At 39.8% G+C, this 14,878-nt stretch overlaps 1 protein-coding gene across 1 annotated transcript in view; it reads right to left on the bottom strand.

Moving 5' to 3' along the window:
• F13A1 (coagulation factor XIII A chain) overlaps positions 1-14,630 on the bottom strand; it is a 156,118-nt gene extending 141,488 nt beyond the window's left edge. The window contains exons 1-3 of the mRNA XM_027868322.1: positions 14,606-14,630; positions 13,283-13,352; positions 9,018-9,159 (exon numbers count right to left, since the gene is read on the bottom strand). Coding sequence (XP_027724123.1) covers positions 9,018-9,141 — 124 coding nt within the window. The 5' untranslated portion in view covers positions 9,142-9,159; positions 13,283-13,352; positions 14,606-14,630. The remainder of the gene's footprint in view (positions 1-9,017; positions 9,160-13,282; positions 13,353-14,605) is intronic.
• Between the last annotated feature and the right edge of the window lie 248 nt (positions 14,631-14,878).

Here is a 14,878-nt window from a genome sequence, read left to right as displayed (position 1 = left end):
GGAGGAGGAGACAGACAGTCAGAGAGACAAAGAGACAGAGAAAGACAGAGTCAGAGAAAGAAGAGTCCAAGACAAAGAGAGAGGAAGAAAAAAAGGAAGAAAAGGAGGAGGAGGAAAGAGAAGGGGGAGAGAGAGAAAAGGGAGGGGGAAGGGGGGAAGAAGAGGAGGAGGAAAAAGAAGAAAAACAAGGAGGAGGAGGAAGAAGAGAGGAAGGAAGAAAAGAAGAAGAAGAAGAAGAAGAAGAAGGATGAAAACACAAGTAGGAGAGATAATCCAGGATGAACAGATAATCAATAATGTCAAACATTGGGGAAAGGTCAACAAGATTAGGAATTGATATAAGGCTAATGGATTTATCAATTGAATCACTGATAAACTTAGGGGAAAAAAAGTGTGTTGAGTGGTGGGGTCAGAATCCATGTTGTAAGGGGTTGAGAAGTGAGTGGGCAATAAAGAAATGAAAGCAATGAGTCTAGCCAGTTGCATTTTGTTTGTTTGTTTTAGGAATTTTGCTGTGAAAGGAAGAAAAATTGCAAAAATGAAGGCGATCTGAACATGTTTGGGGAAAGAGTCAATTGATAGAGATTAAACCCAGAGAAGGGATTGGATCAAGGGCATAGGCTAAGGAGCTGGCATTGACGAGAAGAAGGGGCTCCTCCAAGATGAGAATGGATGATGATGCAGACGATATTTTTAGAACAGAATTAGGGAGAAGAGGGAGCTCATGACACAACCTCAATTTGTCAATAAAGCAAAAAGGGAGAGGTTTTGCTGAGAGGGAAGAAGAAGGGGATGGTGTAGATGGCTTAAGGAGAGAAATGAAGGCTTAGAACATACTCAATGGTTTGTGTGATAATTAATCAGGGAAGAAAGACTAAAAAAATTTCTGTGTAGCAGAGTAGGCCCAGCTGATATTATACAATGTAAATTTGTAGTCAACTCAGCATAATTGCACCACTTCCTCCAACAAGGTTCAGTAGTATAAAAGCAGAAATGGAAAGGAAGATGGTAAAGTTAATCCATGGTTGGGATTGAACAGCTCGTTAGCACAGTGGATAGAGTACTGGGCCTGGATTCAGGAGTTCAAATCCAGCCTTAGACACTTACTAGCTATGTGACCCTGGTCAAGTCACTTAGTCCTGTTTACCTCAGTTTACTCATCTACCAAATGAGCTGGATAAGGAAAAGGCAAGCCACTCCACTATCTTTATCAAGAAAACCCTAGATGAGGTCATGAAGAGTCAGATATGACTGAAACAACTCAAAAATAACCACATCTAGCAGGTATAGGACAAGGAGGAAAGGATTCAAATAGCATGAAAATTCAAACACGGTTGAACTATCACCTATTGATCTAAGTGCTGCCCTTTGGGGGCCAATAAAAAGTCTAATCCCTTTTCCACTTGGTAATCTTTCCCATATTGTGTCCTGTTTAGGCAGTTAGGAGGCACTGGGTGGGTAGAGTGCTGGGCCTGGAATCAAGAAGACATGAATTCAAATATGGCTGTATTAAAACATTACTTGCCATGTAACCCTAGGCAACTCACCTAACTTCTGCTTGCCTAAGTTTCTTCAATTGTAAGATGGGAATAATAATAATAATATCACCTACTTCCCTGGAGTGTTATGTGTCTGAGGCCAGATTTGAACTCAGGTCCTCCTGACTCCAAGACCAGTGCTCTATCCAATGCGCCACTTAGCTGCCCCAATGAATCTAAGAGGGCATATGATTCATCCTGCTGCCAAAGGGGTCTATGACAGTAAAAGGGTGTATAACTCCTGGTGTAAAGGAAGGTCTCAAGCACCTTTGGTAGATACTGTGTGGAGAATCTATGGGAGAATATGGATGGGATTTGCATGGGATGAGACAGGGTGGACATGGTGGAGAGAATTTCCAGGCAAAAGTATGATTAAAATATTATTTTGAGTATACCAAACCAAAGACAAAAGCCTTACAGAGAAGAGATTACTAGGGTTTCCAGTTCTTGACTATTTAGAAAAGATTTAAGAAGGATTTTTTCGAAGCAATGCTTTTGAAAAAAAAATTAATTTTAACTTTGGGAAAGGGGTTGGAGAAATATGATGTGATATCAAACGGTCTTTTCATACTTCATTCCATGTTGTTAATATTACCATGTTACTTCACAAATATAGAGTGTCCCAAAGATTTTAGTGTGGTTGTAAGATTTAGTACTTTAAAATTGCATTAAGATTTTTGGGACACCCTCTATTAGCATAACAAGCAAACTTTTCTCTGAGGACATAACAACTCATGAAGGAAGCTATGGTGTCATTGAAAGACAGGAGGAGAGAAATAAGAAGTAGATACTCACCTTCCCACTTCAACATATACATGCACACGCACACACACACACACATTTTTTAGTGTGACAAGGATTGAGGGACTTGGAAAGTTTGAAAGCGTCTCTAGTAGTCCAGTGACATCTTGAAATAATGTAACAGCAACTATGAAATGTAATGGAACTTAAGAAAAAGACAAATGATGTGATGGGTAGAAAGAGAGAAGGGAAGAGGCAGCCGCTAACGCCATATATTTAGTCTAAAAATTACAGGAAAAAAAGCAAAGAAGTTTACATAAGTATCAATGGGGGAAATGAAGGTTATGGTCCTACTCATTAAGTACCATTGTTCCCAATGGTGCCCATGGAGACCAATACACAAGCAGAAACAAACACATGGCGAGTATTCAATGTTTTGTGTGTGTTTTTAAATTTTTGCTGGCATTTCTGAAATGACTGGGAAGCAAGCATCAGGAAAAAGAGAATGTTTCTAGTGATCCCAAGTTGTCTTTTGAGTTGATTGTAATTTTTTAAATTTAATTTATTTTATTCTGAACTTTAAGAAATGAAACAAGCATTTCCATAACACTAGTGGAATAGAAAAAGATGATTGCACATGAAACTGCAAATCTATTGTGTACAACTTGCTATTCATTTTAAATACATAACAAAATTATCATGTAATTTTCTTTTTTCCCCCTTTTTTTCTCCCTCTCTAGAGATGGCTACCACCATTAGACACAAATATGTATGTATATAAATATATTTATATGCATATAAATAATTCTAATTATTTAATATATAGTATAGAAATATATTTGTATGTAAATATACATATACATATATAGTGTATATATACATACATACACTATATATATGTAAAACCATTCTATACATACTTTTATTTATGAGGTCTTTCTCTGGATGCACATAGCATCTTCCTTTATATGTTTTTTATAGTTAATTTGTAGATTATAAGTTTCTGAGGGTCATAGATTTAGAGCTAAAAGGAACCTCAGAAGTCATCTACCCTAAGCATATTCATATTACACATTAGAAGCCTAGAGAAGACAAATGAATTGCACAAGGTCACACTGGGAGCATATGGCAAAGTCAGGATTTGAACCCAAATCCTCTGGCTCCAGATCCAGCATCATCTGCTCCTTCATATCCGAGTGATTAACCAGCACAATGTCTTACACATAGCAGGCCCTCAATAAAGAAAGTGTTGATTTGCTCTGGGCTTTGTCACCAAAAAATCCTAACACCCTGTGGTCAACTGGGTGATAATTCTCTCCAAACTTAGTTTTTTTTAATCTTTATAAAAAGATATAGAGTCTGCTGCCTCAGAGCCTATACGTGAACCCTGGCTTGGGAGGATTTGTCAGACCATCTATTCTGTTGGAACAGCCTTGTTGTTGACTTTGACTTTGCTGAGAATTGAGAGAATTGCAAATTTTCTGGATAACTTGGTCATTCCATTTCAGAAAAAGGATTTGACTTAGCCAGATTGAATGTCTATAACATATCAGGTTAACTGATGAGATTTCATTTTGTGCCCTGAAGATAGAACTACTTTTCTGTTTGTATTCACTATACCAAGTTCATAAGCTAAATAGTACAGCTACCACACAAAACAATTTTTTTTTTACTGCTAATAAAACAATGTTGAATCAGTCACAAGGGCCTGAGTTGATTTTTTACATCATTAATTTCCCAGCTAAAAGTATCTTTGTGAGTGCAGGTAGATTATCCAAAGTGCAAGTCACCTGACTAAGTCTGTATTGTAGTCAGCTAAATATTCATGTTTGACATGCAAAAATGCCCAATTTGTTGTGAATTTTTATAATTCTTTTTCTAACTCTAATCACATTGGGAAGGTGGAGTGTGGTGAATTGCCTTATTAAGATGGAAGGACATCATATAGAACTATCTCTTTGTCAGAATAATTCATAGTTTAATGTATTTAGTCATGAAATTTAACTAGAGGTAGAGTTCGAAATTGGAAAGTAGCAGTTGGAACCAGGACAACTAAAGTGAGAATCCTGGGCCTGAGACTCACTTAGTGACCTTGAAGTGTGGTTCAGCAAAAGTATATTGATTCTGGAGTCAGAGGACCTAGTCAAGTCAAGTCAACGAGTGTTAATTAAACACTTACTAGAGTGAAGGGAACAAGTATTTATCTAGTGCCTACTATGTGTCAGGCACTAAGTGCTTTATAAATAGCTCATTTAATCCTCACAACAACCCTGTAAGGTAGGTGCCTATTATTATCTCCGTTTTACAATTGAGGAAACTGAGGCAAACAATGGTCAAGCCACTTGCCTAGGGTTATACAACTAGTAAGCATCTGAAGATGTATTTGAACCCTAATATTCCTAACTCCAGGCCCAGTAGTCTATCTACTGTGATGCCTAGCTGCCCCATCACTTTCCTTTCTTGAAATTTCCTTAAGATACTTTCAATTGCTTGTACATTAAATATGCACTCAGATTCTATGCTTTTGTGTATGTGTTTTATCTCTTTTACTAAACCGTAAGTTTCATGAGAGCAAGACATCATGAAGGCATCATAATTACCTTTTTTTATCAATATAGTGTAGTATACAGAGTAGAAGATTTAGAAACATGTGTGAAATATACTGATGATGGGCAACTAGGTGGCGAAGTAGATAGAGCACCAGGCCAGAGTCAGGAAGACTCATCTTCAGGAGTTCAAATCCTGGCCTTGGACACTTACTGGCTGGGTGACTCTGAGCAAGTCACTTGACCCTATTTACCTCAGTTTACACATCTGTAAAATGAGCTGGAGAAGTACATGGCAAACCACTCCAGCATCTCTGCCAAGAAAACCCTGAAGAGGCTCACAAAGAGTCCAACATGACTGAACTGAACTGATGATACTCTCTGGTTATAGGTCCACGTGGTGATAGAGGCATATTTTCTCTTTTTTGGTCACTAACAAACTACAGGAATAATGTATTAAGTTCTGAAAGAGTGAGCTTCACATCTTACCAGCAGGAAATGACTTAGAGAAAATTGGGCATATTTAGTAGCAGGAAACCCACAGTGCTAATTATTTTTAACCACAAAACAGAAGTCTGAATGTTAGGGGCCTATTAGCTTACTTATACCCTTCTTATTCACAAAAGTTAGCATGCAGCAGTTCTCAGGGCCCAGCCATTCCGGATTCCCCACTGTGCTTCTTAAAGATCTCCGATAATTCTGACATTTACTTTCACGGAGTCTTAGAAGTGGATGAGACTTCAGAGGTCATCTGGATCCAGCCAGCATCTGAATAGGAATCCCTTCTAGAGGACGTGATGATGCTGTCCCATCGGTCATTTATCCCTCAGGAGAATGTATCCCTCAGGGAATCATTTGAGCTACATTTGAGCACAGGTCAATCAATTGCGCCAAAACAACAATCAATTTAAATGACTCTAAATTCAATCTGGACTAGATGACCTCCAAAGTCCCAACCAGTTGGAAATCCTATGACTGGGTTTATTTGCCTGGGCTTCTGTGTTTGTTTTGTTTTGAAACTGAGTCACCTGAATTAACTGGTTGTTTTGGGGGGGCAGGGGAGGAGCTGTTGACACCATCTTAGGCTTCAAGTTTGAGGCACCACAATTTCTGTCAAGTCACATATGCAGGCCTTAGAAAAAAGAGCTCTAGGCAACTGATTTCTTGGGTTTCATGACTAACAGTGATCTCACTTCACCAATGTACTGTCAGGGCCAGGCAAAATTCTGAAAGAAGTGAGCAAATTTCTAGGGTTCCCCAATTTATCTTTCTGTTCTCTTCTTTACATTTCTTGTAATAGCTCTCATTTGTATAGTTTTTTTTTAAGGTTTGCAAGGTTCTTTGCATATATTTTTTCATTTGATCTTCACATCAACCCTGGAAGGTGTGGACTATTATCCTCATTTTATAGGTGAGGAAACTGAGACTAAGAAAGGCTAAGTGACTTGCTCAGAGCTACTCAACTAGCAAATACCTTGTAAGGCAGGCATTATTAAAATCCTTATTTTATAGATGAGAAAACTGAGGCTGAGAAAGACTAAGTGGCTTGCCCAGGTTGTACCGCTAGTAAGTGTCAGGGACAGACTTTGGACCTGATTCTTGATTACAGGGATCAGAGACATCATTGCAAAGGCATAAGGGCAGGAGATGGTATCATGAGTCCTGGGCACCACAAATAGTCCAGTTTGGCTGGAAGGCAGAATGGCATCTCACCTTCCATGCCGTGCTAAAGAGTTTGCATTTTGGGGGAGGCCATTCAAAGCTACTGAAGGGTTTTTGAGTAGGACAGGGTTTCAGTTGATCCCACACCTTAAAGGAGACAATTTGGCAGCTGGGTAAAGAATGCATCAGAAGAAGGAATGGGTACTAGATGATGCACAAATTAGGATATTAGATGCTATCCTCAACTCTTCCCTTTCCCTCACCCCAGTTTGGCAATCAACTGACAAATTGTGCCATTTCAACCCCACAATATCTCTTGGATGTAACCCCTTCTCACTACTCATGCAGGCACTGCCTTCTTAGGTCAGGTCCCAATCACCTTTCATTTGAACCATTATAACAGCCTCTAGTTTGATTTCCCTGTCTCAACCCATCCTCTGCAAGATTGCAAAAATGATTTTCCTTAAATGCACATCTGACAATGTCATTCCCCTATTTAATAATATTCTTGTGGTTTACCATTGGCTTTGGGATCAAATGTAAATTTTTTTTTCTTGGAATTTATACCCTTTCATAACCTGGCTAAAATACACCTTTCTAGCCTCATTACATATTATTCTCCTTTATGTATTCTTTGGTCTGGCTAAATTGGTCTTCTTACTGTACCTCATACACAACATGCCATCTACCATCTCTATGTAGAAAGAAACAAGGGCCCAGGGTAGAGTTTTAAGGGACACCCGAGCTGAGTGGAGAAGGAATGATGTCTAAGGCACAATTAGAGGGATTAGTCTTTGTGAGAAAAGAGACATATCATCCTCTTAAATGGAAGAAAAGATAGAATTTAAGGCATGCAGACTTCTGAAGGAGATAGATTTGGGGTTAGAGAAGCCTTCTTAGCCTTCTTCAAGGCATCAACAGAAAACCACATAAGAGCCACCCTCCCCTTTGTTCTGCCACTCTAACAAGACCTAAGGAAGTGTTCCTGTCTGCTAGAACACCGGAAGTCTTTTGATTTCATCACTGAGTTGTTGTCAAGGGGCAACAAAGTCCATATATCTCTGATACCATTTAAAAACACAATTGAGGCTCCCCTTGGGGCCTGGGAAGCTGTCTCTTATGATATGATCAATATGTCAGAGACTTATTTTATGCATTAAGAGAGACACTTGGCATAATAGAATGCTGGTCTTGAAGTCACAAAGACCCATGATACTTGTTTGGTGACCATGGGGACGTGGCTTAACATGTCTAAGCCTCAGTTTACCCATTTGTAAAATGGGGAAGGGAAGAAAAGGGGAAAGGAATAAACATTTGTATAGAGCCTACTATGTGCTAAGTGCTTTTACAACAAATAGCTCTGATCACAGGATCAGGACTGGAAGAAACCTTAGAAACCATCCAGTCCAACCACTCTCAACTTACAGATGAGGAATGAGAGAAAGAGACTTAATTGGAATCTGTCTGTGGTGGAATTTAAACCCAGATCTTCCTGAATGAAATCCAGTGCTCTATTCTTCCACCATAAGTCTCAGTAAGCTCACAGGGATCTTGTGAAGCTCAAACCATAAGGGTCCTCAGAGGTCATAGAATTTAGCTTAATTACTTTACAGGTGAGGAAACTGAGGCCCAATAAAGTTAAGAGTCTTGGCCAGGTAGTAAATAGCAGAACCAGGATTAGAACCGAGGTCTTCTGATACCAAATCTAGCACTAAATCCACTCATAAAGTACATAAAGTATTGTGGAAATTTTAAAGTGCTGCATATTTTTGTCAGTTATTATCTATCACTCCTCTCCTTTCCTCCTTCCTCTGCCTTTTTCCGGCAAAGAGAGCTGTAGCCAACTCATGACTTTAAACAGTTAAGTTTTTTTCTGATTGCGGTGAAGTGACCACAAAGTCCCTGGGTAAATATCCTGATCTACCACAGTAAGATGAATGTTCACATCTTGGTGAAAACTACCACAAACCACACTCAACAGCAAAACAGAAAGGAAGGATCAAGTTCCACCAGGGAGAATGAGGACCAGCCACTGAACGTGGGATGCACCAAGGGGGCATCCAGAGGAATCAGAGAGAAGTTTCCAGAGCAGCACCCAAGGATCAGTCGTTAAATCATTCCACCACCAAGGCCAATGGCCCTGAGGGTGACCAGTCCTAAGGAGCCTCCCCCAGCCACTCCCTCAGGATGAGGACAACAGCTTGCACTGCCTTTTTTTTTTTTCAGTCTGTTTTTGCTCTAGAAATAAATAAAGGGCTTCTATTCCATCCCTGTCAAGGTCTGGCACCTTTCCTAGCACTGAAATTCACAACAAACTAAGGAAGGAGGTACAAGTCAGACTAACAAAACAGCCATGATGGTTTGAAAAGAGAGTTGTTTTCACTGGTAGATTGGAAAAAGAGGGATTGGTCATTCTTGTTCTGTTTGGCAAGAAGAATCACAACCAGATGGTGGCAAAGGACATGTATTTTGTGATTGAGGAGACACAGGGCCAGGCAGCTTTCGGACTATGTTATGATGCATGTCATACCTGTAGTTCCCCTGGGCAAGAGGCCCACAATCTCCGTGGTGGGGAGCTCATTCTCTTCTCCATTAGAATTATTGGGTGGCAGAGGTCTCCTGCCCGAAAAGACCTGTGTGGTATCTTCAGACATCGTCAGCTTTATCAGCTCCTTGAAACGAAAAGGAGACAGAAAAAGATACATGAAGTGAGTTATATTTGAGAGTTTCAAAAATAGAGAGAGATTTATCAGTGTGCAATGGCACTTGAGATACTCATTTTTAGTTTCACATAAATAAAAAAACTGAGACAGCAACAAGCGTCAATTTAATGATGGAGTACAGCTCCCCAGGGGCCTAGAAGGTATTTTGTGTTTGTCAAAACATGAAAAGTGGGGGGAGGGGAAGACATTTCCATAACGGGTCTTATTTGAGGAAATGAAAAATTCTAAAGATTTCATGAATTAGGGTTATTTTTTCCTCCATTCCTCAAAGACATTATGTCTCTTGAGATTTTATTTATATATGTAGATACATTCACATATGTGATGTGGATACATAAACATACAAGGTAGAAAAATAATTGAATGTGACTGGATTATCACAAGAATTTGGGATCAGGTTGTCACCAGATAATTACAAAAGGGTTTTCTTTAAAGATTCCAGACATTAATTAATGCAGATTAGGTGGAACAGAGGATGAATCACTAGGCGTGGATTCAGGAAGACCTGAGTTCAAATCTGGCCTTAGATAGTCCAGTTCTATGATCCTGGACAAGTACCTTAACCACTTTCACCTTCAGTTTCCTCATCTATAAGATTAGAATAATGACTCCTACCTCACAGGATTGTTGTGAAGATCAAATGAGACACATTTGTATGGTTCTTTGCAAACCTTTAAGTGCTAAATATATTTTAGCTATGATGATGATGATGATGATGATGATGATGATAATGCAAGGATACTATAGAAACCATGCAACACCTCACTTTAGGTTGCAAAAATTTAGTACCTACAGAATATCTAACAAGATGACCTGGTGGCTAGAATTATAGATCAGAAACTCACCACCTTTCATAAAATGTCAAATGCCCTTGCTACAAACAGAGAGCTCAAATAGCCTTGAAAATTCAACAACAACAACAACAAACTGTACTGGAATTGGAGCATTACCACATACAAAACCTTAGCCCACAATTGGTTGCACACAACACTCACCTGTTAAAATTTAAGAGTAATATTTTTAATACGTGTTGCCATGACAAATACTTATGATCTCCAAGTTACGTGGCAGAAAAAGATTTTAAAATATTGAGACCCAACAAAAGAAATCTAAACCTTGTGGGAAAAGGAAGAAGTCTATATCCTCTCCATCATGCTGGCTGCTACTGGAGACATCTTTAAAATGCTCTCAGTGAGCCTAGAAGGTGAGCAGCTAAGTGATGAAATAGATGGAGTGCCAGCCCTAGAGTCAGGAATACCTACTCATCTTCCTGAGTTCAAATCTGACTTCAGGCACTTACTAACTGTTTGACCCTGAACAAGTCACTTAACCCTGTTTGCCTCAGTTTCCTCATCTGTAAAATGCGCTGGAGAAGGAAATGGCAAACTACTCCAGTATCTTTGGCAAGAAAACGACAAATGGGCTCAGGAAGAGTTGAACTGGACTGAAATGACTCAAGAGAACAATATTAAATATCAACTGTTGTTGTTACTCAGCTCATTTCCATCTTTCCTGATGGAGTTCAGGTAGGAATGGTCCTAGGAAAAGATACTGTCCTGCTCTTATTCTTTTAGATTTAATATTCTTCTTTTACTGATATATTTTATTTCTACTTCACTTTCATTTCCAAATATAGTCCTCCCCTCTCACCTTCTCAGAGCCATCTCTTGTAACAAAGAATATAAAGGGGGAGAAAAAAGCAATTCAGTAAAACTAACCCATTCATCAATTTAATCTGACAGTATATGCAACTTTCTACACCCATGGTCCCCAATCTCTGCAAAGAAAAGAGGGACTCATTTTCTCAACTCTTCTGGTCCTTAGTACAATGCCAGTCATACATTAGGCTTTAATAAATACTTGCTGACTTCTTCAGAATCAAGTTTGGTCATAATTAAACAGCATTCAATCTCAGGGTTTTTATTTTTCCTTATTGTTATTTTGGCAATTTTAATTTTTATTCATTTTGAACTTAAATATGTATTTAATATGCTGTGGATTAGTGTACAAGTTTATAAAATAATGGCCTTTTGTCCCCAAATAAAAGTTTGGGGATGCAAATTTGCCTTCTGTTGTGTTCAATCCTGTCGAACTCTTCACGACCCCATTTGGCATTTTACAAGATTAAGTGACTTACCCAGGTTCTCACAGTTAGTAAGTGTCTGAGGGCAGATTTGAACTCCAGTCTTTTTAACTCCAGGCCCAGTGCTCTATCCACTTCAACACTTAGCTGTCACTTTGATAGTGCCTAACATTTTATAAAGCATTTTACATAGGCTAATTCTTTGATCATTTGACTGTCAAGCCAAATGAGGTAAATGGAACAGGTCTTTTGGAGGGAAGGGGAAGCAGAGAACTGGTGTCTGACCCCGTGATTTTATTGGTAGTGAAGCGGCAACAGTTCTTCAGCTCATAATCTTAGTGAGTCGACTAAGACACTGAGAGGTTGAATGACTTGGCTAGGGTCATACAGCTAGTACGTCAGAGAGAGTACTTGAACACAGTTCGTCCTATCTCCTAGGGCAACTCCCTAGGTATTCCATTCCAATGCCTCTCAAGGCAGGTAGCATCATCTCCTATTTGCTGATGAGGATACACCCAAGGACACACACTAGGTAGGCAATAAGATCCAATCCCAGGGCTTCTGCCTCCAAATGTGTTGCTCAAAAACATTTCTGGAATGCTTCCTTTGGAATTATCTTCTGGGATGGTCTACAAGCCTCACGTGAAAACCATTATACTAATTAAACCACGGTAATTTCTTCACCTTGAGTATACTGAATGAAGTGCTATCTAAATGAAATTTTGAAGGAGGAATTCCAAAAAGGTTTCAATTAACATCATTGGAATAAATATATAGTTTCTCAAGGTGATCACTCTGAAGGAGACGACTCTACTCCTTCAGAGTAGTTGCATACACATATTCTAGTACTTTTTTTTTTAAATGAATGTTAAACATATAGTTAAGCTAGACAGATACAAATGAGTACTGTATGGCTGGGGGTGGGGGAGAAGAGAGGGGAAGAGACAGATAGACCACTGGGAAGAGAAAGAAGAGAGGAAGGTTTTAAGAGGGAGAGAAAAAGGGAGTAAAAAAAGAGAAAGCCTGATATCTGGAAGATAGATGGGGAGAGTGGGCTAGGATTCACTAGGGCACAACTGGGTTTTGTTCTACTGCTTGGGGAAACCTTTGGGTCAGAGGCTGTTGATTTAGAGTGCAGAAAAGGAGATATGGGAAGGAGGAGGGTCTGCATATTAAAGGATTTGTCTTTGTTGTGGATTAAGTTCACAATAAGAAAAAGCAAAAGAAAAAAGAAAGAAATTGAAAGAAGGAGCCACCAGCTTGAAGATGAAAGACCAAAAAACGACAGTTTGCAGGAATTCCAAGAGCCCTGAACTGTATGAGACCCGGGGAGAAGAGATTTCGCTTCAGGGGGCAGGGTGGAGTTTATTTCTGGTAAAACTTGAACTTAGAGAAAGGAGGGATTCCGAGAAATCAGACTGGAGCCAGGATCATCCCAGTTCCCCGGGCATCTTATCTAAATTGCTCAGAAGGGCGCACGCAGTTGTCTCCTCTTTCCTGAAAACCTCCACCAACCCCGCACACTAACACCCCCTACTCCCGTCTTCTCTTTACCCTTCCTTCCTCCTCGCCCTGCACCCATGCCTTGGAGCGCCCAGAGTAAAACCCCCTAACAGCCCCAACGGGTTAACTTTTTAGAAAGTGGAATGACCGAGCTTTAGGAATTGCGTTACAAACTTGATAGAAAGTGGCCCTTTTGTGGTCTAGGTCACAGCTGGTGACGAAAGGACAAAAGAATCGGAATTAGAGAAAGTGGCCGCTTTTTAAATGCGCTCTTCTCCCACGCAAGCAGCAGCAAGCAGCAGCAGCAGCAGCAGCAGCAGCAGCAGCAGCAGCAGCAGCATATCCCTTCTACGGGGAGAACGGTAGCACCAGCCACCGCAGGAACCCAGGTAGAGAGGATAGGTCACAGCTGTATAAACAGGTCAGAGTTAAGGGTTCCAGGATGAGAGAAATTTGCTTTAAAGTTTTTTGTGTGTTCATTTTTACCTGTTGTTTTGAGGTTCCCCTGAACTAGCTGATCTCTCCTCCTGGAAGACTTCCTCAAGCTGGACAGAGTCTGTCAGGGAAAGGAAAGAAATACCAGAAGTTGGGGGCTCTTAAGTAATTTAAAGACTTCCCTCCCTCCCTTTTTCTTTTTCTCCCTCCCCCTCTTTGAGAGGGTTGGGTTTCTTCCCTCCCTAACAGCTGGAGCCAGGATTTCAGTGCACTCCTATTCATTCACTTCTATCTTCCTTTTTCCAAAGAGATTCTACTCTTCTCTTCTTTCATCTCCGACATATGTCAGAAGAAAGCTGCTCCTGTCAATCTACCCAAAAGTTCATCTTGATTTCTTTATTCTGCTTCTCTTCACTTTACTCCCTGTATCATCCCCCATGCTCTTTTCCAGCCCCTGGGCTATCTATTTTTCACTGTGATGTCTCTGAAGAATTTAGAAATTAACTTTCATGGCTAGGGAGAAGAGAAGGATTGCAGGGCTGCAGATACACTGAGTAGCCATTTGTGACAGTGGTCACACAAGTGTGGCATATAATAATTGTGACACAAAACATGACAGAGAAATAAAGTTATACAGGTATTACCCTTGGACCAGCCAGCCAGCCTCAACCCAATTTTCACTTCCTACAGCACTTGGAAGCAATAATGTCTAACTCAAACATGGGCAGTGATATGAAGGCACAGGCTATTTCCAGGAAAGTTTGGAAAAACATACATATACATATTTTTAATAAAAATTTTAAAAGCAGGAACTGCTTTCCCAAGGTTTCCTATTTATTGCCCCAATAAATTTTCTACTTATTTCATTTCTAATACTCAAATCATGATTAGCTTAAAAGAAAATCAAATTTTCTAACAATTTTTATGTTCCTAAGTTAATTGACTTTACATATTAAAAGAAAACATGTTAAAATAAATCATTTACACAGATATGGTGTATGTACATATTTCCTTCTAATTCCATGGCTTTTAAATCTCCAAATTGTTAAACTTCTCCCCAAAGGAAAGACAATAATCAACAAACATTTCCTAAGTACCTACCTTTTGCAGCACAGTGCTGCAGACTGGGATGAGTGTGTGTGTGTGTGTGTGTGTGTGTGTGTGTGTGTGCAAGGCTCAGTTAAACTAAGTTCTTGCCCTCATGTAGCCTTCATTCTAGGAGGGAACTTAGTAATTAGTAACTCTCTGGACCTATGACAAGTAGCTCTGTTTTCTCTTTCTCTTTTCCTACTTTTAAACTTCTTTTCTGATCCTTTTCTCTTCAATTCTTATTTCCTGCTTAACCTGCTCATGCCAGGCACAAACACTGCTTACCTTCACTCAGGACACTTAGGGCCATCCACCCCACTAGTGAACCCAGTCTTACAGTCCTATTTCCCATGCTCTCTGCAATGCCACTGCAATACAATAAGGCCTCTACAATAAGGCCTATCAGCCTTATCCTCTGTGTTCCTCTGCTTAACATCTGCTCTTGATTTCCCGTAGTTCCAGGAACTGGGGCACATTTGGTGATAGAGCTGAGAAGAGAGAGGCTTGCTGCTCTCAGATTAGATTGGCCTTCTCGTTCTTCACTGCCATTTGCACACT

Source organism: Vombatus ursinus, unplaced genomic scaffold, assembly GCF_900497805.2.
Source record: "Vombatus ursinus unplaced genomic scaffold, bare-nosed wombat genome assembly UNPS02000577.1, whole genome shotgun sequence".
In the NCBI taxonomy this organism is placed as follows: Eukaryota; Metazoa; Chordata; class Mammalia; order Diprotodontia; family Vombatidae; genus Vombatus; species Vombatus ursinus.
The sequence above is the reverse complement of the archived record's forward strand: the minus strand, read 5'-3'. Positions and strand labels throughout refer to the sequence as shown.